This window comes from Colossoma macropomum, unplaced genomic scaffold (assembly GCF_904425465.1).
Source record: "Colossoma macropomum unplaced genomic scaffold, Colossoma_macropomum, whole genome shotgun sequence".
Classification (NCBI taxonomy): Eukaryota; Metazoa; Chordata; class Actinopteri; order Characiformes; family Serrasalmidae; genus Colossoma; species Colossoma macropomum.
In genome coordinates, this window is record NW_023494821.1 from 362,501 (window position 1) to 390,226 (window position 27,726).

At 38.3% G+C, this 27,726-nt stretch overlaps 1 protein-coding gene across 8 annotated transcripts in view; it reads left to right on the forward strand.

Moving 5' to 3' along the window:
• nfixa (nuclear factor I/Xa) overlaps positions 1 to 27,726 on the forward strand; it is a 168,256-nt gene that overhangs the window by 1,154 nt on the left and 139,376 nt on the right. For 7 of the 8 annotated variants that reach the window (XM_036560321.1, XM_036560326.1, XM_036560325.1 and 4 more), the window contains exon 2: positions 11,245 to 11,328. In XM_036560321.1, the coding sequence (XP_036416214.1) occupies positions 11,245 to 11,328 (84 nt within the window). Of the gene's footprint in view, positions 1 to 11,244; positions 11,329 to 17,389; positions 17,535 to 27,726 lie in introns of those variants that run through there. The other variant, XM_036560323.1, reaches the window with a different exon arrangement.

The window sequence follows — 27,726 nt, forward strand, 5'->3', positions numbered from 1 at the left end:
GTTTTTTGTAGATGGAAGATATTCAACATGAAGCCCCAGCGTGTCTTCTTACTCCAGTGCCATTTCATTTTACCTATTGAAAAGGAATTAAAAGTGACAGAAGCCTGTTATTCACAGATATAACAATGTCCAAATTCATTCGTTCAGTGTTTCTACGGGTGTTAATAGGGAGTTTACCCACTCTTCTACCCTTCTAGAAAGGCTTTACACTAGATGTTGGAACACTGCTGTGAGGATTTGATTGCATTCAGCCATAAGAGCATTAGTGAGGTCAGGTACTGATGTTGGATGATTAGTTCTGGATCACTCCAGCTCATCCCAAAGTTATTAGGAGCTCCATCATTCCAGAGAACACAGTTCCACTGCTGCACAGCCCAATGCTGGGGGGTTTTATACCCCTCTAGCAGACACTTGGCATTGAAATAGTGACCCATCGATGCTGCTCTATGGCAACTGAATTCACTAGAATGGGTGTCTGAATACTTTTGGTCATGTAGTATAACTTGCACATTACCACTGCATCCTGATAGTGATGAACTTGGCTTTGTTGATATTATCTGGCCTCCAATATCACGTGCCTGTTTAGTAGGTTGGTGTAGTAAATGTGTAATGCATGTGTTATTACATGTAATAACATGTTATTGCTGTATTTCGGTTGCACCATTGGCTTTTCTTATCGATTTTTCTCAAAAGGAATGTATGCCAGCTTAAATTATTTGTCAGCTACTAATATGCAGGGCATTGCGTCGGTTGGAATTAGTATTATGCGGTATTTATTTGCCTTAATCTTTCTGGCATTTCCTTTCAGACCACAGAAGTGTTTTGACTAGCTTTGACATTTGATTTCAATCAGTGTTCTCTTCCAAAGAACTCCAAGGACAGATTGACACTCCCTTTCAGGCAGTAAGTCAGGGTTTCAATCTGAACCTGAACTGGCCTTCAGGCAAGCATTTTTTCATCATGACAAACCTTTTTTTTATAGCAAGCAACATCCCATTCATACGGAGCACACCTGGAAGAAGTGTCCTGAGGAAAATGCAGTGATTGCTCTTTGATATGAAGATGAAGAAGACTCAGCTGAATCAAATTAACATCCCCACTTTTGCATAAACCATAAAGTTCACAGCTTTGCTTGGAACGATTCCCTTCTAAAGGATAAAAGGTCACCAAGTCTGATCTATAGCCCTAGACATACTGTTCCACTGGCTTGGAAAACTGTAATTTGCTGCAGGGAACTTGAAAAGGGATTGGTGAAAAAAAAAATTAACCCACAGAAGTTTTCTTCAGTTCTCTGTAGAAGACAACCCTCGTGGTTTGTTTAGATTGCCTTTATTTCCAGGCCTCAATATTGTATGTGTAAAAAAGTGCCAATAATATTTAAAATTTCCCTTCAAAGGTTTATTTTCTTTTGTCTAAATGAATTAAATCCAAGTACACAGAAAATAAATGGAGCCTCAAATCTCCCTTTTGCTACAAAGGAGGTGATGCAATGTAAATGATCATTGCACCAAATAATGTGATGGTTTATGCGATGCATGAGGCTATATATGAACAAATATACACTATGTTTCTTTTCTTTGCCATAAAACTGTTTCCATTTTCAGTAGAGGACTGACATGGCATCAAGTTCTCATTTATTTAGAGCCAATAAATCAATGTTAAGTCTCTTAAAGAGGATCTTGGTCTCCTGGACCCCAAATAAATCATGAGAATTAACTATACTTTTTCATTTTTTTACCATGTGGTCACTAATCTTTAATAATCCTAAAAAAAATATATATATATAAAGATGTGCCCTAAAATGCTAACATTGCCAATAATGAAGGAAAGTCATGAGGGGCCTGTTGGCATTATTCAAATTTCATGCTAACTTTGTCCTCCCTTTTTTTTTACTCATTGTTAGCCACGCTAGCAGCAGTCGAGCAAAGCATTCGCTTAAAGTCTGCTCCTTTTCTCAGATAAACAGATGACATGTGGCGCGAACTCAGCTTGAATTTCTAGAACATTCTGTGAGTAGCCGAACTGGTGGCTAATTCTCGAACTGCAGTTGATAGGTTGATGGCTTGTCATGGTGCCAGAGTTGTTATGGTAACCGCGGTGTCCTGTGGTGATTGGTGGGTAGCTGCATGAACATGTTTGTGGCTGTAACATCTTCTGGTGTGAGAGAAATTTTGCCTGCTTCTACAACACTAAATAGTATGTCACCACTATTAGTAGTGCACCCAGCAGTATGTGGTTTTGGACGCGGCCTTTGAGTTTTGCTGGGCAGATGTGCAGGCATCTTGCATACTGACCACAGTGACAGCCAGCCAGACAACTTCCTCTTTCATGGTGTGCATGAAGATAAACACACACGTGTCATGTTTACCTGTGGGGACAGGCACACAGAGAGTCAGTCAAACAGTCACTTTTCACAATTAGCACCAGAGAGAAGTACTCAGGACCTTCTAGGCCTTCAGAGAAGGCCTAATGATTTCTGCAAAATAAAATAAAAATACTCAAAGCTGCATCTTTTTGTTAGTAGTGTTACTGAGTCACTCAGAAAAAAACATGCTTAAAACATGGCGTCTGTGCAATGCTGTGAGTCACCCTGTAAAGCCTGAAATAATCATTTCGAAAGTTGGATGTCGGATCAGATTTTGTGGGAGTTTTTCAGGCCACATCATATGTCTTAATGTATTTGTGTCACATATACAGGATGAAAAAGAAGGTCCAGCTCTCTGTTTAGGTCTCAAATGCAAAATCAACATTATACTGATGGAGATATAATAACAATAGTAGATAATTTACTTACATTCTCAGAAAACACGTCCTTCACCAAGTTTTGATTGGGTTCTCTTTGCATACTCTTGCAATGCGCTTGCATCATCAGATTCATCCACTTGAGGAAGGGGTGTAAAGTTAGAAAATGTTCTTATAAACTCTGCAAATATTAAACTACTAGTCTTATTCTATTAGCAATTTTGATTTGACGCAAATGGTTAAAATCTTCAGATGCCAACAGAAAAAAATAAATTTCCCCTAGGTATCTAGGTAGATAGCCTACTCCAATGCTAGTTGTCCAATTGGTTAGGACTGAACTGAAAGCCTGATATTTCAGATTAGCCACCAACATAATTAGGAACTGACAGAGGAATCAACCAATCATGCTTTGATTCCCGATAGATGGAAAAACATCACTCTAGGCCAGAGGTCAGCAACCCAAATGTTAAGAACCATTTTGTCCTTTCAACAACAGCCAAATCACCTTAGGAGCCACAACATTTTATATCAATTTTACCATCTTGGCTGTAAATATGTCTCAGTGTGTGCTGATGTGCTAATATAGGCTAAAAATATAATAGTAATGAAAACACAGACCGACTTTGATCTACTTTAAAGTTTAGCACAACTATAGCTGCTTTTCTCGCATCTCTGACAGGAAACTTTCTCGCAAAAGTGGAATAGTTTCTTGAAAAATGTCTCAATGTTCGACTTTTTACGAGGCTGAAGTCAGCTTCTCATTCGTCAGCTTCTTGTCCTAATTTTTCCGTTCCACCTTAAAAGGTGCCTTGATGCCAGAATGTAACTGCTACACCATTTAAGGTGGAACGGGAACATTCGAACAAGAAGCTGGCGAATGAGAAGCTGACTTCAGCTTTGTGACTTTTTAGAGTTTGTCAGTTTCTCGTTGCAGATTAAACGTATCAGGAAACCAGCTGGAGTGATTATGAATGCAAATAATTTCATTTGTCTCCAAATTATCAATGTTCGTCTTAAATCATTCTCTTTGTCTTTTAGTTTGCTATTAGCTAGGAGAGACTGTTGTCTGTATTGCTATGGTGATGAGTAGTCTGCGCAACCAACCTAAATAAGCAGTAATAGGCTACATTGACTCCAGCATTTAAGACCATTTATTGTTAAAACTGTGTTAGAATGGTCAGCAGGAGCTTTATTTTACTGCAAAGGAGGACTATTTTATTTTTACCTACAAATCTAATTTTTAATGCTGCAACAGGGCATTAAAAAAGCTGCATGCGGCCTCAGAACCACACGTTGCCGACCCCTGCTATAGACTTTCTAGACATTCTAAATATGTTAGTGACTATAAATACAAGTCATAGTCAAATCAGGTTTCAGTAAGTTGTTAAAAATGGAAATCACTGATGGCAGCTGTATGTCAGGACTCTTTACTGAGTCACTGTAAAACTGCTACACAGTAAAATATACATTAATGTCTATCACAAGCTTCAAATAAAACACACAGAATGTCTTTTACAAACTTCAAATGTCTCTGTCAAAAAAATGTTCATGTGCACTTATGTCAGCTTAGCACAGACATACTACTACAATCCTATAAGGGTGCTGGCAGATATTAGCATTATCGTAGAGCTGTTTTTTCTCAATTTTGACACTATGGCCCAAACTGAAGGCCTAACTCTGTGGTCATGGTTTGGCACTGATTAGCACAATGCTAAGTGTTAAAGAGAACAGGCTCACACACACAGTCGACTGACCCCGAGTGTTGCACAAACTGAGTGCAAAGAAATGAACATTTTAAATTGAAATGTCGAGGTGCAAAGTGCAGCGTGGCTTTTGGCTCCGCCAGCACTTCTTTAGCGCCAGCAAGCTAATGTCAAAACCCCCACAATGCATTGCAATAATTAGCAGCCGCGCCACCATTCCAGCTTCCATGAACCATTAGGGCTCCAACTCTCTCTCACTCTCTCTCTCACTCTCCCTATCTCTCGTGCTCTCTGTTGTTCCCTCTGAGACGTTGGTGTGAAAAATCACATTTTTCCAACACTTCTCCCTGAGGTGCTCCTGGCAGACACACAGAGGAAGGTCGCTTCATCCTTTCATATAGCACTCGTTCTCGCGTTCTCTCTCTCTTTCTCTCTCTCTCTCGCTCGCTCGCGATCTCTTTGATGTGGAAGCCATTGCTGGCGTGCTGCAGTGTCTGTACATTGCCAGCTAACAAATGAAAATGATGAAAGTAAACAATGGAGCTAATAGTAATGGTTGTGTCGTTTGGGAAGAGCGAGAGAAAAACAACAGTAAAGTAGCAGTACAGTAGTTGTACCGATTGTTCTGGGGCCAAATGGTGGGGGTTTGGAAACAAGGAAAGGATATACGTGTGCATGCCTGGTTCTGAATGTGAGCAAGATAGTCTTTTTATTAATTAAAGAGAGAGAGAGAGAGAGAGAGAGAGAGAGAGAGAAAACATTTGCCTTATTATTGTTGTTGTCGTTGTTTTTATTATGGTTCTAAGCTGTATGACTGCTTTTACAAACTACTGGCTATAAACAGTTCAACTTTACGATGGTTTGGCAACTTTGTACTCTGTATAGTCATGCAAATTACTGAATGTCACTACAGACTGACAGACAGGGTATCTTTCCAGGCCGCTTTGATCAGCCTTGCTCTCTGACTTCTTTACAGTACTCTATGACATCTTTATAAAACTTTATAACCAGTTATAAACAGTTTGTAACAAGTATAAACTTTTCTTTGGCAACATTGTACTCACGATCATTAAAAGTGAGTTAAAATTGAGAGCGTGGGACTCGACATGTTAACAACTATCTCAAACTAAGCTGAATTGAAACTTAAAAAGAGACAGAGAGACAGAGAGAGAGAGAGAGAGAGAGAGAGAGAGAGGAGGTTTCAAGAACCTCACCTCGATAGCATTCCACCAAAGACTCCCTTCGCCATATGCTCCACCACATATATTCGTCTCTCTCACACTCTTTATTTTTCTTCCTCTCTTTCTCTCCATCCGCATCTCCATCTCTGTCCCATAAGGGGCTATAGCCGAAACCCCTGTCATTTGATTCCATTGTGCACGACCAATTAAACATTTTAAACAAAGGCCACCATTTACTGGCAGCAGAAAGGAAACCTGTCACAATTAGCACATTTACATACATCTCTATTGACTCCAATTAGGTCACGAGCTCCCATAGCCCGCTTTGAATCGTTCTCTTTCTCTCTCTGCTGAGCCTCTAAAATGTTAATTAAGACGGGGGAACTCCAGATTCTGGCTAAGGGCTGGCCATATGGGCCCCGCATATGCTCCATATATATACACGCACCATATATAATTAATAGCATGGCTCTCTCGGCGAGGAGAGCTAGCGTCTGGCATGGCGATCTCTCTACGTTTGTGAACGAATGCTGGATTAGAGAAGCTCACAGAACTGAGCTGAATCTGTAGGACTAAGTCTTCCTCTGCTGGAGTCCATTTAACGACTGGTTACGTTAGCGGGTGCAGTGGTTTGTTTGGTAAAACACTGGGAAACCGAATGAAGGTGTATTGTGGCTGACCTTTTGTTTGACCTTTTGTCAAGTTTGACAGCTGATTGAGCTGTGTACTGTGTGGTGGACGCATTGTGGTTGTTGGCTCGCTAATTCGATTCTATGTTTGGCCCCACTTGCACAATAGACTAGTGTTGTTACACCGCATGCTGCACACAGGAGCAGTGAATATATATAGTGTTAGTTCAAACTGAGCTGAATTCCCAATGAGCTGCGCTGAATGTTTCATGTTTAAAGCATCTCAAATCAAAGCCTCGTCAGAGTTACTGCTAGGCCTCTGCCAACGGATGGGCAGTATGTTGATATTATTATCGTGAGTACAGCATGGGGACTACTAGAACACTGCCTTATTCTAGAATACTGCTTTATATTAGAACTTTATACTAGAACACTAAACAACTTCATATATCACAAAAAGCCTGTACAACAAAAGAAGTGTATATTAATTGCATAAACTACATGGTAACAAGGAGCTGATTGGATGTCAGATATTATGACATCATCTCATCATCTCTGTTTGAATTTCTCATATAAATCTTTCACAAACACACAAGTAAACCAATTACCATTATGTTAAATTCAAATAGTCAAAGTATGTTCCATACTTTACAAGAAGAAGTGTGATACCAAGTCCAGTCTAAACAGGTCTGTTGGATAGGTTAACATTGAAATCAACCCTTTGGCTGGGTTGTTACTGTGAGACAGTCACTAATCCAATGGCTGGGCTCCCCAAAAACTACCTATAAACTATCCAGAACTGTGGAAAACAGCCCTGCAGTCCAGCATTTAAGTAGAAAAAACAACCCTGTATTTTTTGTACACACACTCAAAATCTAAATTAGTTGACTTCAAAACTTTGCGGCAAACTTTTGGCCTCGAAAAAATTCAGTGAAGTTACTCAACAGGTTCAAGCTTCAACTAATTTATATCTGAGTTGTAGTTTTTCTACTTTTCTGTGGTCCACACTTCTGCAGCAAGTAAGGTAAACTCAAACAGACCAATAACTGCGAGGTTAGTCAAGTTAACTTGAATCAAACACTCTTCCTTGAGTAATATATTGGCAACAATTAAAACAACTCCCTTATATTAAATTGACTGTTTGGTACAGCATCGATAAATGGCTTAGACAAGACTAGAATCACACATTTCTGAAGACTCTAATAGCTTAATGCATGCTTGCCATTCTGTTAGCATTCATGGCTCCAGGCTGACCTGAACACAAACAGTATCATGGTGAGAATAACAAAACCTGTAATGCATCCAAACGTTTAACATGAGAGGATGCTGTGACACAAAAATAATGTTTTCCAACATTATATTTATAAAGTAAGAGTTAATTAACATAAACCAACAATACTGCTAAGAATGTTGGGAAGCTTTTTGGGCACAAGACTCTTCAGTGCGTAAGACTTGATTCAAATTAGTTGATCCCAGCTAGATTTATCAAAGTAAGAATTATACAAGAAATGGTACATAGTACTAGATTTGTATTACAAATGTTAACAAAATAGTAAAATAAACCACAAAAATGACATTCTACTGTGTAATGTAATGGTAATGTTTTTGCTATATCGCCCACCTTCACCTCGATCCTTCTGACAAGGAGATATATATACATATATTTTACATACAGACTTTAATATGTTTATTTATATATATATATATATATATATATATATATATATATATATATATATATATCTGGGTAAAGGTATAAATATGTGTGCACTCATAAAAATAAGCAAGGGGTGATTTGACTTACAAACAATTGCAATTTTACATTGATATAACATTCTATATACTGACTATTTGATTAAATGGAAATGTGATGCAAAATCAAATTAACACCAGCTAAGTTCTTAGTTTTTGAGGGTTAATGTGTGTAGAAGCTCAGCTCAATTATTAGCACATGAGACAAAAAGCACAATAAATCAGCAATTTTATCCCAAGAAAATCTGAAAAACAAAAGATCTGGCCTACATTTTTGAGTGGTCTAATTGATAACCTTTTTAAAGAGCAGAGGTTCAACACTAGACTTGGGGTTGTAGTTATAAAAGTGGGTGTGTTCTTATGTAGGATCAGCCTAAACCAGTAAGTAGAGCCATAATAATTACCCTGAAAAAATGGCCATAAATCTAAAACTTCTATCCTGAGAAACATTGACAGGCAAAATGTCTGGCCTAAATTTTTGGGTAGTCTAGTTTCTGGCAGAAATCTGCACCCTATTTTCTCAGTTTGAAGCCAAAGCGTCCATAACCACCATTCTGCCCGTCAATGGGACCTGGCCACCAACAGCCTCGCCTGAAATGGCTGCCATTGTTGTTCCTGTCTCTCTATGCTAGGTGCCTTGCGCCATGTTGAAGATGCTGGAGAGTGTTTTTGCAGAAACAGGCTCTCGCGACTATGATGTACTAATAAAGGTCATTAGAAAGTGCACATTTGCAGAATAAGACGTTAGCACGGCGCAGCTAAGCCTCTATAAAAATGCATGGGAGAGAAACCGACAGAGCTAACCTCTCATTGGGAGGGATATGAATAGCCTTTGTTTTTCACCACTCCCCTGCACTACTGCAAGTGCCAATGGCTGGAACTTATTATGAGGTTCTCTGTGTGTGTGTGTGCGTTTGTGTGTTAATATGTGGTCCTATTTATGCATAAAGACGTGTATTTGGAGTTTTATGTGCATTTTTGTTTGTATGTGTGCCTGTGCGCAAATGAACGTGTACATCTGTGCCCATGCGTGAGTAAACGAATTACTCTGTTCATTTGAATGTGTGCATCTGTATGCATGAACGTGTGTGACTGTGTGTGTTTCAGCCTGTGCCAGGTAGATGGTGGATAACTAGTGGATGGTTTTTGGCTTGGCTGGACTGGTACCAGGTGTGGTTTGTGTGTGTGTGTGTGTGTGTGTGTGTGTGTGTGTGTGTGAAAGCTGTGAAATGGAATAGGATTTCACAGGATTCTCTGGCTACACATTTTTTTTTTCCCAAAGACAAAGATTTGGCCTTATCCAGACCAACCTCTCTCGCTTGCACTCGCTCTTATTCTATCTCTCTCGCCTTGCTAATGCATCTCACAGCATACAAATGAACCTGAGTGAATGGCAAAGCCTCCTTTAAAAAAAAAAAAAACACACCCCTCAGAATTTAACTATACTCTACAACCTGAGTGATCTAACTAGGGAACTCTTAGAGTAGCATGTTGTGAAATGTAAGCTACCAAAACATTTTTTCCCATTATGACATCACAACGGTTCCATTAATTGGCCAAAGCTTTTTTCCTATTATGACATCATAATGGTTTTCCACTATCAATGGTCTCTATATGGCATGTAAAAGAAGGCTTTAGATCAAAATGCAGGAGTTATAAACAAGAATCTCTCTCTTTCTACAGCAATAGATACAACATGATCTAACTGATGTAGTGCTGCATCTATTTTGGATGCTGCACGACCCCTTTAAAAGGCCATACATTACATATTAGTTTGATAGTGATTAATGAATAATATACAGTAGTTAATGGATAAAATGTTCTGAGATTAAGAGCTATATAATGAGCCTAGATTTTAAAGTGATAGTCATTTTTTTTTTTATTTTACCTTTCTAACCAGGGTAAATCACATTGAGATTAAATCAACAAAGAAACAACACCATCACAACCAACAAAAACCAAATCAAATACAAGAACAAACAGAATGATACAGTTCTTTAACAATTATCTTAAAATTACCCAAGGAAATAAACTTCATTCCAGGCAGATGGAGCACTGTAACTAAAAGCTGCCTTGCCATATTCAGACCGTACTATCGGAACGTCCTGCTGAATATAACTATTAGAACAGAAATTGTACCAAGAATTGGTTTGTTGATATGAATACAGACAAACATGAAGGAAGCTGACTAATAATCGCTTTATAGACAAAAATTATCCAATGAATTTGTCTTCACACTGAAAGTGATGGCCAACCAACCATTTTATAAAGTTCACAGTGATGAGTTGAATATCTAGCACCTGTTATAAATGTTGATGTAGAATTATGAACAGAGTATAATGAATGTAATGTTGCCTTTGAAGTATACCTATAGAAAATATCACCATAATCTAAAATAGGTAAAAAAGGCAGCTTCAACTAGTTTTTTCGTGCCTGTTGAGTGAGGCAAAAACTGTTCCTAAAATAAAATACCATACCAAAAATCATACTGTTATTTAGAGTTCTATACAAAGGTTTGAAGAACTCAAATGACATGTTTGTGGTGGACAAGAAGATACATCATTTACAGGGAACAAAATTAAATACCACATTTTCTGCAAATTTTAGGGCACAATTTCTATTCATTGCTGACATCGACATATTGTAAAAATAAAATAAATTTCACACAGCACATTTTTATTTTTTTCCAAAATATATTAAATTCAGTTAATAAACAGTGATAGTGCATTAAAATGTGCAGTTCTTTGTAAAGGATCTGTTTATTTTTACTTATTTTTACTCATAAAATCAACAAAACATGTCATTTGACCCAAACTTTTGCATATAATGGGGGTACTAATTGGTAAAAGTATGCTGCATAACTAAAAACAGTAGAAGCCTGAATCTTGCCATTTTGGTAGATATCATAAAGATGTGAATATACTAATCAGCAGTCATTGGTTTTCATGACTTGTTAGCTTTTTTAGCTTTGTAGCTCCAATGCAAAGCCGAGGAAGCAAGACACCAAACATATCTTAGCCAATCAACTTTATTTTAGGCAAAGGATAAATAATGTCAATTTTATTTAAGGGCTTAAGTGCAGCATGAGTGTTAAAAATTAAAGGAAAGGATTTTTAGAGCCTTTATGTTTCCTAATGCTGTGTTTAAGCTGTGTGTGGTCATTGTGAGCGTCTGAGGATGTTAGATAAGAGTGTTGGTGAATCGTGAAATGAAGTGTCTCTCATGTTTGACCTGCAGGCCACAGAATCGTATCTGGTGCATGAAGAGGCGAGCAGAGGAGCCGGACTAGCGGAGTGTTTCCTCGTTCCCGACACTTACAGGGTACTCGTCCTCTTCCTCTTTTATTCTTTCTGCCTGCTTGGCCTATTCTGCTCTCTCTCTCTGAAGCACTGTCACTCATAGCTTTTCAAAACGTATTTAATTCAAATAACACATTTTCTTTAACTGTTTGCAATAATGTAGCATATTGAAAATGTAAAGAGGTTTATTTTTGCTGAATAAACAAACAGTCACATATGTAAATATTTTGACAACATCAGTGACAGTGCTACCTTGGAAGAAACGCCAAAAGCCACACATTTTGCCCCCTTGTGATGTCAGCACTCATCAGCACTCCAATCTTTCAGGTGTTTAAACCACCTTTGAGCCAAAGTGCTTTTCATATAGCTTGGAAATTATAACTATCAATTCATTATTTATATAAAATCTGTTCCTCATGTCAAGGAAGATACTCTGAGTATTAGAAAATGTGAGATTTGCCAAAAAAACAACTCTGACCTCAATTGACTGTGCTATACAGAAAGCTGCCACTTATAGATAAGCTGTGTCATAGTAGCAAAACATAAAATACTTGTAATGAAAAATCATGTAATAGCTTGGTTTATGTTAGCAAACCTTTTGCAGGTATTTATTTCTTGCATAACTGAGAAGTACCAGTGAGATAATTAACATCCCAAGCTGTACTTCTTTACTACATAAAAATAAATGCATATTTTTGTTTGCACTATATATATATATATATATATATATATATATATATATATATATATATATATATATATATATAAAGTTGACATATTTGGCTCTGAAAGTTTGGAATAATTATATATATATATATAAAGTTGACATATTTGGCTCTGAAAGTTTGGAATAATTTTGTAAACATGGCAGAAATGCAGCTTTAAGGGCCCAAATCCAAATAACCTTCTTCACTTTTTTCTCAAAAAAAAGTCAAAAACAAAAAAGCTTCTTTTAATATGTAAACTCTGTTGCAGTTTCAAAAGGTACCATGAACTCATCAGTTGATACAGTTTATATATGGAAACTAGTTTGCCAAAAACAGCCTGTTTTGAAGGAGTACCCAATAGTATATATCTGCTATTCAGCCTACATCAGTTTAGTGCCATTCATTTCATTCACGCTGAAGTTATAAGGAGTGTTTGGGCCTGGGCTGCTTTTTAAATGAGGCACAAAAACGAACAGAAAATCAGAGCAGAGGTCAATTTGTTGTAAAGATGCAAAGAAAACCGGTCATATAAAAATGAAACAAGGCTGTTTGGGTTCATAAAACCACATAAATATCAGAAGTGGATCTCCGGGAGGAAAAAAAAAAAACAAAATTAGAATAGGCATTTAAATTTCCCTATTTTCCATAGTGCCAAAGCCGTTAGGGAACACATATTGTTCTGTGTTTATTCGAACAGTGGGCAGATAATAATGGCACTTGAGGAATTAGCAGGTATTGGACTTTGATTTGAATGGCGTGAATGGTGAATGGGGCATTTGGTTAATTCGCTGTCTCGCCAATGGTGCTGGACTTTGAGTTAGATAAACAAATGAGCAATTCATTCACAGGTGGCTAGATTTAAAGCTTCATTCAGATTAATGAATGGGATTTCTGATTTAGTCCGTAACCCGAATTTGAACTTGGCTAATGAGATATGATATCATATCATGTGCCCTGCGGTTTCGTAGTCAAAATCAAGCGTTTGGAAATGGGACTAAATGTTGTGGCGTGTTACCATGTTATACTTACAGCTGTGCCGCTGTTTAGAGCCACCTTATCTGCATAAAACATCATTACCGCCATTTAGGTGCAAGCCATATGTGAGGGATTAATGGTAAACGTGTGTGTGTTTGAAGGGAAAACCACATGCTCTAACTATATACGCTGTTCTTGTGTGCTTTAATAGCAGCATTACCCACTAAAACCACTAACCCCTAGTTCTTGTTTCTGGACCCCTACTTAGCTGGAGGCTGTGTGTATATGTGTGTGTGTGTGTGTGTGTGTGTGTGTGAGAGAGAGAGAAAGAGAGAAAAAGGGTTGCGTGTGTAGGAATAAAAGCCTTTCTTTGCTCGTAAAAAATGAAATGATTTTTTTATTTCACCTCATACTGTTATTGTGTTTAATGACTTAAGCTGTATGTGTGTGCATGTGTGTGTGTGCATGTGCACGTGTGCGTGTGTGTGCAGCGTATGCTAGTCGACACAGCACAAAGAACTTGAGTTTTTGGGTTGGTGCCCTTGGGAGCGGTGGGGAAAGTGGGGTCCAGGCACTCTCACCCCTTTCTGCCCTCTTTTTCTCTCTCTCTTTCTTTCTCTCCCCCCATACTGGCTGTTTTGGGCCTGAGCCTAGAACTATGCACTACCTAAAACCCCAGCATGCTCTCTCTGGCTTTCCTGACGGCTACACTGACCTCATCCCAAGCTTGTGCATGAGTTTTCCTCAGGACACATGCCTGTGCTGCAGTTAACCTCTTAAAATGATGGTTTGGCCAAAAAATAAATACATAAATTTCAGTTTTTCAGAGAAATCTGCAGGGATCTTTTTTCATATCTCTAAAGTTCAGTCTTAGAAGTTGGTTGCATTTTCTGCTTCTCACAATCCAAATAATCCCAACACATTCAGTGATGCTGAGGTCTGGGCTCTGGGGTGGTCAGTCCACTGTTCTGAGAACACCAGCAGCTTCTTTGTTTGGTTTTCATCAATCAAATTTCTATAGTTTTCCCCCTATAACCCAAATGTAGTCAATCAGCCAAGACAGCTAATGCAGCTAACAAGTAATGGAAGCTTATACCTCATCAGTTAGCATCATGCAAACTGCATACCTACATCAATACCTAAATGCACTAGTTTTAAAGTCAATCTGAAATTAAAATGGACTCTTTTATCTTGTTGGATAATATTCCTAGTATACATTAAGCATGATTAAACATAGATAGCATTTAAAAGGCACAATTAATGACATCACTGTCCACCTGTGAGTAAAAAAATTATATTAGGCAATTAAATCATGTTCGACCTCCCACCCCCACTTATCACCGAGTGTGTTTACATGTGCGTATTAATCTGATAACTGCAGAAAATCAGATTTTGTCAATAATCCAATCAACGCGTTTACATGCACTTGGGTAATCAGATAATGTGAAAACTCCAGGTCTACATAGAGTTTTCATGCACTGAGAAATCTGATTACTGAGCTAAAATCCAGCTCCCTTTTTCAGACCTTACTCTGATCTAAAAATCTCTGATTTTTTCCTTTTCTCAGTAAGAACTTCTTGACAGCTACACATCCTTTCAGACTCATAGTGTTGAGTGTCTTCTCACAGTGGAAGGATGGACAGAAACACCTGTGGATTTTTTCAGGTCTGTAGCAAGAGTGGAGCTCGATTTTCTCTCAAGGATGAGTACTTATTGGCCATTTTGACTGAAAATGCAAAATGAAGGGTGGTCTCTGACCTTTGCACTGCACTGCATTTTAAACCAATGTATGAAACACTGGGGCATATAAAAGCAAGCCAACATTAATCAGAATTCATCAGGTGCAGGCTGTCCTCTATATACAGCAGGGATGATCAAAAAAGCTTAACCAAATGTCTCTCCTGTTACCCCCCATGGAGCAATATAGTGGCCACAATGGCACACGCTGTTTTATTCCTGTAACTCTATATGACTATAAACTATAGCAGCGATTAAACTGACACTTAGAGCTCAGTGGAGGTTTAAGTTTAGTATTTCACGACAGGAGAAAAAAGTGTGTAAGATAAGTCCAGCTGTGTATGCATAACGGTGGCTCTGCGGTTACCACGGAGAAACAGATGTGGGCTTAGTGGAGACCACCCTGAGGTACATCGATGCAGGCCTATGTGAGTCAGATAGGCAGAGGTCGAGAGAGTGAAAGAGAGTTGACTCACCCTTTATAGCCTATGATCATGGTGAACAATGCAACCATAAAAAGGTGTTGAAGGGTCTTGAGGGTTTTCCTTACAGCAGAACGCATGACTGTGGGGAGAAAAAGCTCTGAAAACACTATCACTACTTTTTTTTTAACACAGTCCTATAATTTGGTTATTAACACAGCACCTCATTCACAAGGACACAAAACCCATGAGCTTTAAGTCTCTTCAGTGGTTTGTTTGGTCTGGTTCAGTTTTAATCAAATTCTGCAGTGTTAAATTAACACCAGAGCAGTGAAGCTGCACTGTCTTCAAACAGTGTTAATTTAACACTGGTGTGTTTGTTTTGTCTGAATGTGATTTTAAAAATGAGCCAGACTAAACAAACCAACCACTGATGAGAACTTCTCCTGGGTCTTGCATCCATCTGAATTAAGTATGTTCTTAATAACTAGATAGTATGAAATAAGGTAAAGGGCTGCCTTTGCCTGAAAAAATAGCTACTATCCTAATAAACATATTTAAGGACTATATTCAGCATTTTGTACTTACAGCTTTGCAGTAAATTTATGGTTAATAAATTCTACCTTTCTTGAAAACTAGCCTAATCTCAGTCAAAGGCTGCTTTTCTTAGTCTATAATGGTTCAACATTAGCTCTTCTCTCTTTGTTACCCACTTTAGCCTCATGCCTTTAGACTTACTGCAAAGCACTTTACGGTAAAGATACAGTAAAACGTTACAATTTCTGCAAAATGACCTGTTGCCCTAATAACTCATGACTAAAAGTCATGATTAATAAAGAGTAACTTTCTTGAAAACTAGGCTAAATCCCAGGCAAAGACTTCTTCTATTAGCCTACAGTGGTTCAATATTAGCTCATCTCTTTCTGTGACCTGCATTGCCATATGCCTTTAGAACAAAAGGCCTAGTACATTGCAGTAGACGCTACATTTTTTGGAAAATCAGTTGCTTTACTAATAATCAAATTAAAAGACTTGTAGATTTACATTAAAGGTTGACTTAGATTCAATGTCAAGGTTCAGTATTAGCTTTTCCCCTTGGGAAAAACCCATGTTCTTTGCAAAGTACTGAGTACTTTATAGCAAAGATACAGTAAAAGACTAAATAGGATTATTGTACTAATAACCAATATTCTCTATACTAAAGATTGTGGTTAATAAAGTCTATCATTTTTGAAAACTAGCCCATATCTCAGTCAAAAGCTTATTGTTTTATGTTAGTTTGTCTTTTTTGTAACCCACATAGAAAAAAGCCTTGTACTTTACAAGGTACTGAGAACACTGCAGCAAAGAGACAGTAAAAGACTACATTTTCTGGAAAATTAGTTGTTGCTCTAATAACCCAATTGGATTGAATTTTGCAAACACTTCTTTACAGTAAAAGTTACGGTTAATAAAGGCTAACTTTCATTAAAACGTATTGGAAACTGGCCCAAATCTCAGTTGAGGGCTCAGATTCAGCATTAAGCTTGTCGCTTTTTGTTACTCACATAGGCCATAAAGGCTGTGGTTAATAAAGGCTAACTTTTTATTTTGGAAAACTGACCTAAATCTCAGTTGAAGGCATGTTGTTTTAGCCTATATTAGCTTGTCTTTTTGTAACCCACATAGGCTGTGCCTTGTAGCTTTGGAAAAAAAAACCTGTACTTTACAAATTACTGAAAAAAATATTGCACCAAAGATGCAGTAAAAACTAAATTTTCTGGGAAATTTGTTGTTGTTCTAATAACCAAATTAACCACAACCTTTACAGCCAATGTGAGTCACAAAATGGGGACAAGCTCGCTATTGAATCTGAGCCTTTGGCTGAGATTTAGGCCAGTTTTCAAGAAAGTTAGCCTTCATTAACCACAGCCTGTACTGAAAAGACGTGTTTGCAAAATGCTGTTGCCTTTTAACCATGGCTAACTTTTTAAAAAGGTTCCCATTTCCTGAAAACGAGGCCTACTAATAACCACATGAAAGGATGGCGAGTGCTGTAACCCACATTAGCCTCGTGTCTTCTGGCAGAAGAGCAGAGAGCGAACGTCTTCACGTCTTTATTTGTCAGAGACGAGGAGGAGAGAACGAGCGAGATCTTTTTTTTTTTCTTCCTCTCAAAGTTTTCGAGCTTTCACTTTCTGCCTCCGAGGCGGGGTTTTTAGGCTTCTAGCGTGGAGTAAAAAGAGCAGGAGGAGGAGGAGGAGGAGGAGGAGAAGAGGAGGAGGAGTGTTTCTCCCTCGTCTAAGCTCTAGCAATGCAACAGCACGGCTTACTTGCACTCCTCCGCTCGGCGCTCCTCAATGTTTCACTCTGAACTCGCCATGTACTCTCCCTACTGCCTCACACAGGTAAACAGCGCGTCCGGGACACGGACCCTCCGCTGGCTTCACTCTTAACGTCTGTTCGCTTGTGTGTCGGTGCGAGAGAGGTGTGTGTGTGAGTGGTTGCGTTGGTGGTGGTGGTGGGGGGTGTGTGTGTGTGTTTCCGGACGTTCCGAGTTTCGTTCTCGTCCTCGCGGTTGCTCTTCTGTCTCGACTCGTCTTCTTCCACCGCTCCTGGGGGGGCACTTTCGCCTTGCTGCCCCCTCCCTCCTTTCTGTCTTCCTTTCCTCCCTGTCCCTCCTGCCCCGCGGTGGCATCTTTCCAGCTTGCGCCACTCCGTTTCGGCGCACATGGGGCAAAATGGCGCTTCTTCCAAATCCATTTTTTTTAACGTATATCTAAAATAAGGACGAGTGGACACACGTCAGGGCTTTATGGAGGAGGGTGTACATTGTTGTTAGTGTGAAATGGGTGTGAACAGATTATTTTCTCCTCGTTGTTGAACCTCGGCGATTTTCTTTTTCCTTCTTTCTGCCAAACTGTAAAAGTTTGTGACAGAGATATGAGGAGAAACAGCAGGGCATTGGAGATAAGAGCCAATGCACTCCAGATTACGCCTTCAGCTTGGTCGGTTACCTTACGTGCTCCCGAAGGCGCCTATAACGGAGTGAGCATGACTTTATAGAAAAAGGAAAGAAAGAAAAGCGTCTGCTGCTGCTTTGCAGTGATCTCAGGAGAACGTTGCTGTGGTTCTCTGTACTTTTATTGATATTTTGTATCACTTTGTTGTAAAATGTAGCCCAGCGCTTGTGCAGAACCTTTTTTCCTGCATGTTAAACGTGTGGTGTAGTAGCTGCACTGTCTGTCTAACTGTTGCTTTTTGTTCTTCTCACTTCTGTGCACGCATGCATGAGACTATAGCGGCACCGTATGCTGTGCACTGCGATTCATGTGGATCTAAAGATCTAAAGTGCAGTGTTTAGGTATGAATGCAGGTTCTGTTGAATGTCGTGACCGAACGCCGTTCCGTGTACATGCTGATATATATATATATATATATATATATATATATATATATATATATATATATATATATATATGACGAGCTAACAGGATTCTGATTGTCGCTCGTTGCTCCAGCTCACTGTATTGGGAGAGGCGTGCAATGCGCTTGCGCTCGCGCCAGTTCGCGGCTAAAAACGTTGCTCGCATTTGTATTTCCTATGGTCTGAATGCATAGCTGATTATAGGCAACTATAAAAAACTATATACCTTTATATTCAACCATGGTTGTCTTTGAACAGCTATACATTCAGCCTTTAGGGAATGTAGCGCAAAGCAAGCATTTGCTTGAGCAACGTTTCAAATAGGTTGGCGGGTAAAATTGCTTAACGCTTGCTTTTGTATTTGCTGAATGTATAGGTGATCATAGACAAATGTGGTTGAATATAAAGGTATAGTTCGAGTTGCCATGAGAAAACGTGTCGTTTGCTTAGGCCTGTCATTAGCTTTCTTTCTTTCTTTCTTTCTTTCTTTCTTTCTGTCCCAAATTACAGCATGCTAACTGGCAAACACGAAAAGCTTTCTAACTAGTGTCTTATATATATAGTATCTGATATATATGCTATGACTGATGATTAGCAACACGAGGGATTCTGCTATAGAGCCTTTTTTGTTTCTATTTTCAAATATACATGCAGCCTACGAGAACCAAACGTCACATCAACGTTATGTTCATTCTCAGCCTTTAAAGAAATATATAGATATTTTTTATTATTGAGCTCTTGCCTTTGCATTGCTTTGCTCAGCGTTTCATCCTTTTTTCCTGCTAATACAATACATACTTTCACCTCTGCGCTGAAGGCTTTGCTGTTCTGAATGAGGCCTGAAAGACTCTTGTCTGCACGAAGCTCGTAAATTTCACAAATGCAAACTATTTTCTTCATTTTTATTATTTAACAAATCAAATGCATTTAAAAAATAAAAGGAAAAAAACATTGTGATTTGAATCAGGTGCTGATGGTCCAGGCTGACGTGCGGCCTAGTCAGAGCTCGGCGACAAAGAAAGAAAGAAAGAAAGAAAGAAAAAAAAATAACAAAATAAAATTTTATAGTCATCTGTGGTGTTTATATTTTTTCAGGGATGTCTGGGTATTTTTATGGCTTTCTGAGCTGCGCGGAGTCTCGCGGACTTTTACCTGCTGCTTTCTCGCGATGTTTGACCTCGGCTTTCTGCGCTTGGCACTAAATTCTTCTGCCGCGTTCTGAGGGCTTTTTTATTATTAAGCGTGTCCTCTTCAGAGATTATTTATTTTAAATTTTATATATGCATTTTACGATTTTGTAAAATATAGAGTAGCACTATAAGGAGATTTATTTAAACAGCATTTTACATTTGCTTTATCCAGTTCTTTTCCCCCAGCGCTGTTCCACACCATTCATTTTACTGGGCCTATATTTATATATTCTGACTGTTTATTTTTCTGTATTTCTCTCTCTTGTTCTTCCATTTCAGCTGGTTTGGTTTTGGCCTCAGCTTCTTGGCAGCAAATGTCTGGTGTTTTTTTTTTTTCCTTCCAGGCCCGGTGCAGGCTGGGTCACGGAGCTGGAGCTTCTTTACAAGCTTCAAAATGTATTTCCTTTGGTTTACAGTGATCGTGCGCTGATATTTTAGCGAGGAATAATTTTGCCTAATTGCAGTTTTAAACAATAGGTGAAAAAGCACATACGTATTTACTGTATATATAGTAATATGATCGTTTAATATGTGATTTACTTGATCGTGATTTATTCTTAAGTCTGCTATTATTAAAATTATAAATGTTATCATTAACGTTGCATTTTATATCGATGAGATCTAATTTCTTGGGAGGCTTTTCTTTGAATGGGATGGGTACAGTCATTGTGCTTTATCAGGTGATAGGAGCCACTTTAAGAGACCCTTGTTTTATTCCAAATTCAGATGTTTACTATTAAATTCTTTTTAAATGAGCAACCACTGTAAATATGTTCATTACTACGTGCATTTTAGTGAGAAATTGAATGAAAAAATCCATAATACACTAAATGTCCAAAAGTTTGTAGACACCTGCTCATCCAGTGTTTCTTCTGAAATTAACGGCATTCACAGTGAGTTTGTCCCTCTTTGCTGCAGTAACAGCCTCTACTTTTCTGAGAAGGCTTTACACTAGATGTTGGAACATTGTTGTGAGGATTTGATTGCGTTCAGCCACAAGAGCATTAGTGAGGTCAGGTACTGATGTTGGATGATTAGTTCTGGATCACTCCAGCTCATCCCAAAGGTAATGAATGGAGCTCCGTCACTCCAGAGAACTCAGTTCCACTGCACCACAGCTCAATGCTGAGGGGCTTTACACCCCTCTAGCTGACGCTTGGCATTGGGCATGGTGATCTTAAGCTAATGTTTGGCTGCTCAAGAGCATCCCATTCTATTAGCAATGCTTTTCTATGGAGGTTGTACAAGCAGTTGAACGCCTGTGTCAGCAATGAGTGATCCTATGTAGCTGAATTCAGTAATTAGAAGAGATGTCTGGACACTTTTGGACATATATTGTACCTAACATACTGTCCCATATTACCTGAAACCACCATTATTTGCCCTTTTCTGTTGTAACTGGTGAATTTAACTCACTTCAGTGCTGCCGAAGGTGGTTCGCTAATCTCTCTGTAATTATTCTCCTGCGCTGCTTGTCCTCTGAACAAATTTCCAGCAGCACATGTGAATTGCATTAGACCTAGAAAAGTGATATCAAATGTTGGCTCAGCCAGGGAAAGCAAATAACCTACTGCAAGTGATTTAGTGAAATACAGCTTGACAGAAAGATAAATGTCTTTTTAGTTCAGATAAATAATTAAACTCGAGCATAGGCAATGTTTCTCAAAGGCACGAGAACTTTTTGCTTCACATTATGCAAACTTTTGACTCAGAACAGACCAAAATCAGTGTTAGGCCAACAGTTTCTTTCCAATAATTAAATAGCAGGAGCTCCTTCAAAGCACAGGAACTAATTATATGCGCAATGTGTAGTGATCTGGAAGAGCTCACATGTTAAACTCTGAACATTTATCTCACTTAGAAGTGATCCATGTACTTAACCTATTCATGTACAACAACTAAATTTAGTATGATGAGTAAAAATGCCACAAAATTTGTTCTGATTGGTCTAAAAGTGATGGAATTTTGTATAATGGAGATTTTTTGATTGTCATTTTGAACTTTTATTCAAAATCTGTAGTCTCATATTATCAAAAGACTGCATTTAATAAGATAAATCATTACAAATCACTTTTAGCTATATAGTTTGAGAAATAAAAAAATGTCTTCAGATTTGTGTTCAGGCAAACTCAGATAAGGCCAAAGGTCAAATAGGGACATTAAGAGGTTAAACACAGTTTTGATGCATTTGCACTTTAGAGAGCATTTTAAGATGCTAACATGTTTCCTTCTACTAAAAGGGGAATTTCACCAATTTTTCAAAAATTCTGAATAATTCAGTCTTTAAGACGTAATCAAAGCCATTCAGAGTGGTTTGATGTGAAAGTGGTGGTGACAGGAACCAGAGGTTGTGACATCTACAACACAAATGTAGCCATTTAATTTATTATCTAAAACCACCAGTGATGTTGATGATGGTAAAATAGTGGAAAATCTGAAATTCATAAGTTGCCTTACAACACACCACATGTACCCATGGATTAAAATAAATGGATTCAAATACATTTTAAATATCACACAACTATCATACAACAATGTTGCACATATTAGGCAGCATATCTAACCATTTAATGCAATGACTTCATGTGAGGGGTTTTTTAGAGGTGGACGTCTGGTTCCTATCACCACCACTGTGAACAATTCTGACTGGGTAAGCTTCTCTATAACGGAGAATTTCACACCAAACCCACTCTGAATGGCTTTATTACAACTCAACCATTTAATTATGTAGAATTATTGAAAAATTGGTGGAGTTGCCCTTTAAGCAGGCTACATTTATAAGGAAAGGAATACTTTCTCCTTAGTTTAAATGTCTTTTTGTGGATTTAGTTCCAGTTTGCTCTGTTGGTTCAGCACCAGGACTGATTTAATGATGCTAACACCTCTCATCTTGGAACATTTTAGCGTTTAGCACTTTATTTTAGTCTAAAAGTGGTAGCTAACAAACTTCAGTTCTGTAGAGAATTCAATATTGAAGGAGTGTTTTAATAAAGTTGTTTTTTGGGGATTTTGAGCTACTTGAGCCATTATTAAATTAACAACACGTTCACTGGAGGATGGTTTTGTTATCGAGAGCTCCAGCAGGACTGGCTGGTGTTTTTCAGTGAACGCGGACTGCATGTCTGTGGCGAGTCTCGTTCTCATGCAGTGAAAACTCGGTTAGCAGATTCGCGCAGTTCGCTCAGACGTGAGGGGGAAAAAGGAAGCAGGAGCGAAAAGAGAGGAGGATGAAAAAGGACAGAGAGAGCAGCTTGAGAGTGAAAGAAGCTCCCAGAGCATCCAGAGACTCGCTTCGGTGTGTTTAATTGTCGTTAATTATTAAAAATAATGAAAAAAACGAAGAAATGAACGAGGCCACATGCGTGTAAACAATGAAGTCTGAATTATTAACGCGGCTAAAAGCTTTTCTGGACTGAACTACAGGGGAGCAGGTGGGGTCTTGAGGCATCATTTGTGAGGAAAAAGTTAACAAATGTGCTCGACAGCAGAAAAATCTGGCGTTTAGGGGGTATGATATGATTTGTGTGTGTGTGTGTGTGTGTGTGTGTGTGTGTGTTGGGGGAATTGCACATTCTTTATAGAAAACTAGGAGTAGTGTTAAAGCTTTTTGCTGCACGAGCTGCTTCTGCATCTCTGCAACATGGCAGTCCAATTACATCCTGTTTTAGCAGAAAACTTGTAAATAGTTTAATAAGAAAATAGAAAATAATCAATAATACTGTTTTAAATAAGGCTGGGAGATATGGCAGTATATATATATATATATATATATATATATATATATATATATATACATATATATATATATATATACCCATATGTGCACATATATCAAAATATATCATAAAGGATTTTTCAAAATGTATGTACATACACATGTTTTATCAAATATTCAAATATTCAACACATATGCCTAATATATGGATCACACATACATGTTTGATACATGGTTGAACACATCCCAATACAGGTAGAATTGTTTCTGTTATCTATGTTTAAGTATTAATTATTAAAATGTCAGGGACATTTTTATTTATTTCCAATGTTAATTTTTTTAGTGCATAACTTACAATGTTTTTTGTATGTTATTAGAGTTTAGTCATATAGATTTACATTCACATACAGGTGAATAAATATAAGTTGAATATGTAAAGGAAATCCATATATGCTACTATATATACATATATGAAAACCATATAGAGCCATATATCAGATTTCCTTGTGAGATTACACAGTACATGTACACACGTGAAGTTAGAACAAACAAAGCACAATTAGAGCCATAATTTAAAGACATTATCAAAAGACTACAATGATAAAATCTAGTTAAAGAAGATTAATTGGTCATGTTCATTTAGCACTGACTGTATCCACAAAATCATGATAACTTGTTATTTTATTTTATTGTTTGCAGAATTAAGACGACAGAGAAAGCAAAATGCAACCATTTTTTAAAGGAAAAAAGCCCAGAATGAGCTTGTACCAAGTACAATGTTAACATATTGTCACATTATCATCATTTCCTCATTTACAATGCCACTAGAATTAGGGCTGGGCGATAAAACGATAACGATAAGTATCGCGATATAACTTTTCCTCGATAGAGCGATAAGACAGGTTCGATAAATGTTCGATATAATACACCATTCTCACACTTCCACGTTTTAGCGAAAGCCCTGGTGGCGTTTTCTACTGCAAGGAAAGCGACACTACTCTGCTGTCGCCAGGAGAGGGCGCACTTCCGAATTTTTCGACTTGATTAGAGAGGGAGGGGGCCACGAGTAAAAAAGGGTCGCCAAATATACTTTAGCAACGGCTGAAACGCGGAGTTATACATTCCCTGTCTGAGTGGATGTTATCGGCGATCTGTTCTCGTGTGACTGAGTGTGAGTGACGAGGTCAGTGGTGTAACTGTACTGTCCTACAGCGAACTCACCTCTTTCCGTGCATCCTACAACTTCAGCGGTGTTAAATCACGTCTGCAGCGCCGTGTTACAGCGCCAAACCGTCATATTTTAGTATTAGTGCATTCTCGAGCAACGAAAGTGAAAGAAAGAAGTGAGTTCATGTTCGAAAGTAAACTGAGGAAGCTGTGAGGCATTGGAGAGCGGGAGAGCGCTGTCTTTCCAGGCTAGCTGTTTTTAACTTGAAGCAGCGCTTCGGCACAACACGGTGAATTGATGATACGGTAGATCAAACAAGACACAAAATCACCGCTTTCAGTTTAAACATACCTAAAAGGAGGACTCTGTTTGACTGGTGTGAGAGATTCACACTGCAGATAATGCTTTTACACAGCGAACGTCAGATATACTGCGGTTCACCCCTTAAACTACTACGATAGCATAGAGAAACCCAGTCGTCGCTAGCTGGTGTCTGAATACTGTGATCTGCTCTGATATGGATGTGGTAGGAGTGACAGCAGTGACCTACCGAACCGAGTTGACGATGTTGAGAAACTAAAGAGTTTAGCACTGTTGTTGGCCACTTGTTTAGTATTTGTAGCGGGGTAGCCGAGCGCTCGACACCAGACAGCTAAAAATAATCTGTTTTCTTTCTTAAATCATGACTATTACAAAAAATGCAGCTGTGCTTTTCAAGCTGATAAAAACAGCTCAGAAACCTTCTCCCACTGTCCCAAGACAGATTAGTGAAATGTTCCACTGTTTGCCGAGTGTTTGTCATGATCGGACCATAAGTGATAGTTTAAAACCACAGTTAACCACCCAGGAGCAAAATCAGCCTTCAAACGGGAAAGAAATCATGATTTGACATTTATCGCGATATGTATCGATATCAGACGATATGAATTTTGTTTATCGTGATAACATTTTTGGCCATATCGCCCAGCTCTAACTAGAATGTTGCAGTCATTATCTGTTCTGCTTTCCTTACATATTCTTGTTGATGTGATATTGAGTTTACGTTGATTTTTGCTCTCTGGTTGTGGTTTGATTCTCTAATGCAATAATCTGGTCCAAAGCAGACGTCAAGCTCCACCACTGGTGTTTATGTGGGGAAGCTAAGATAGATTACTGATGCCTTTGGTGAATCAGATGCTTATTATTTGTTTTAACGGCAGCTATTATCATATATGGGTCAAGACTGATTGGAGTATGACATGAAGCCATATGATGATTTCATTACTCATTCAGCATTACATAGGATGGACTAAAATATTCTGGTCCATTAACTAATGCAGGAATTGTTTATTTCAGTTTGAGCTGAATTTTACTTGTTGATTCTTCCTGAACGAAAACAGATGGTTTTGTCATTCAAGATCTAAGATCTGCATGTCCCATATGACCACTGCGCTGTCTCATAATACCTCAGATTTACCTGAATCCATTTGCTTTGCGCTTTTATGCCAGAGATTTAAAAATATTAATTATAGGGATAGCAGTAGATGACACCTGTAACTTCCACTGATGTGCTATACTAGAGGTTTCCTAAATATGACAGGAGGATTTCATAATGATGTAGAAATACGAGTCATTCACAAAGACAGAGAGAGACAGAGAGAAACCGGAGAAGAGTCATTTAGAAATTTTGAGAGTCATTCACAAAGAGACAGAGAAAGAGAGCGAGAGAGATAGAGAGAGATAACTGTGTCACAATGCAGGTACACCGTGTTCTCTTCATTAATTCATTCCCCCCTGCTTACACAAGTTAACCAGAGATCAGTCCACATCTCCGGCCTGTAGGTGGATCAAGCTAGAAATTTTAAGTTAGGGAGAGAAAGAGAGGGAGACTATGCTTTTTTGTCATTTTACAAACAGTGAACAGTCTTACAGAAAGCCTTAATCATTTAAACGGCTGGCTTATTGTTCAGATATTAATCTTCAGACCTGTTATTCAGTATCTACACTGAAACCAATGTGTATGTTGCACTAATGTAGTTGTTAGAGTGAGGAGCTGAAGTGTGGACCCACATATGGGACATATGGGGCCTTGAGGTTTAAGGGAATAGCTATATATATATATATATATATATATATATATATATATATATATATATATATATGACAATGATTTATGTTAATCCAACAATATTGTATTTTTAATTAATAGCGCTTCTTTTTTATTATATAATCATGAACATACATCAGCTGGACATATTATTCCAAAACAGTGCTTAATATGGAAGTCTTTGCTTTACAAGTAGACTTTGTTTATCCAAATACTACCACTATGATAATGCTGATTTCTGCAAGCACTATGTTATGCCAGCACCAAGCTAACAGTGGTGTACATTCACATTCCCACACTAGGTTTAATACCACACAGCTCTAGCCTGTTCACGGACATTTGAAGCTTGTAGCAGACATTCAAGCCTAACTTGGAATATTACTGGATTAGCATGTTAGCCTAGTAGATCTGTAAGTCTTTTGTGAAGCATCTTTTGAAAAGAATATGACAGCATTGCTCAGCGTTTGCACTTGCAAGCTAGAGTTTGCATGGACTCGTTGACTAATGAGATCCTCTAGTCAGTCCTGTGGGAAGCAGATAGTTCCTGAGTTTAGTGTTGAAATGCAGCATTGAAAAAAAATCAGCAGTGAACAGCCTGGAGGAAACTCCAGTAAACAGGTTTTTTCTGCTAAACACAAAGTTCTTTGTTAGTGTGGATATACTACATGAGATGAAATCAATTCCGTTGCAAGCTGTGTAAAACCTTGCTGAAACACAGCCTCACAAGCCAACCTGGGTAGGTTTCGAGAACTTCCGATTTTGACTGACATGCAAAAAACCAATCACAAAACGTTTAGCCCAACATGTCCACAATGAAAACAAAGCTGCGTGGTATATCAGCCATCAAGGATATCACCTCTACTTGCCATTAACAACTTCAAAATAAATTCTTGAATAACTTTTAAACTTTTAAAAAAAGGATGGCATGAACTTTTTCTTACTCGCGCTGAAAGGCTGTAGAGATTAGAGTTGCTTGCTACTAGCATTCAGCTCAGGGAACAATTGCCTGTTTCC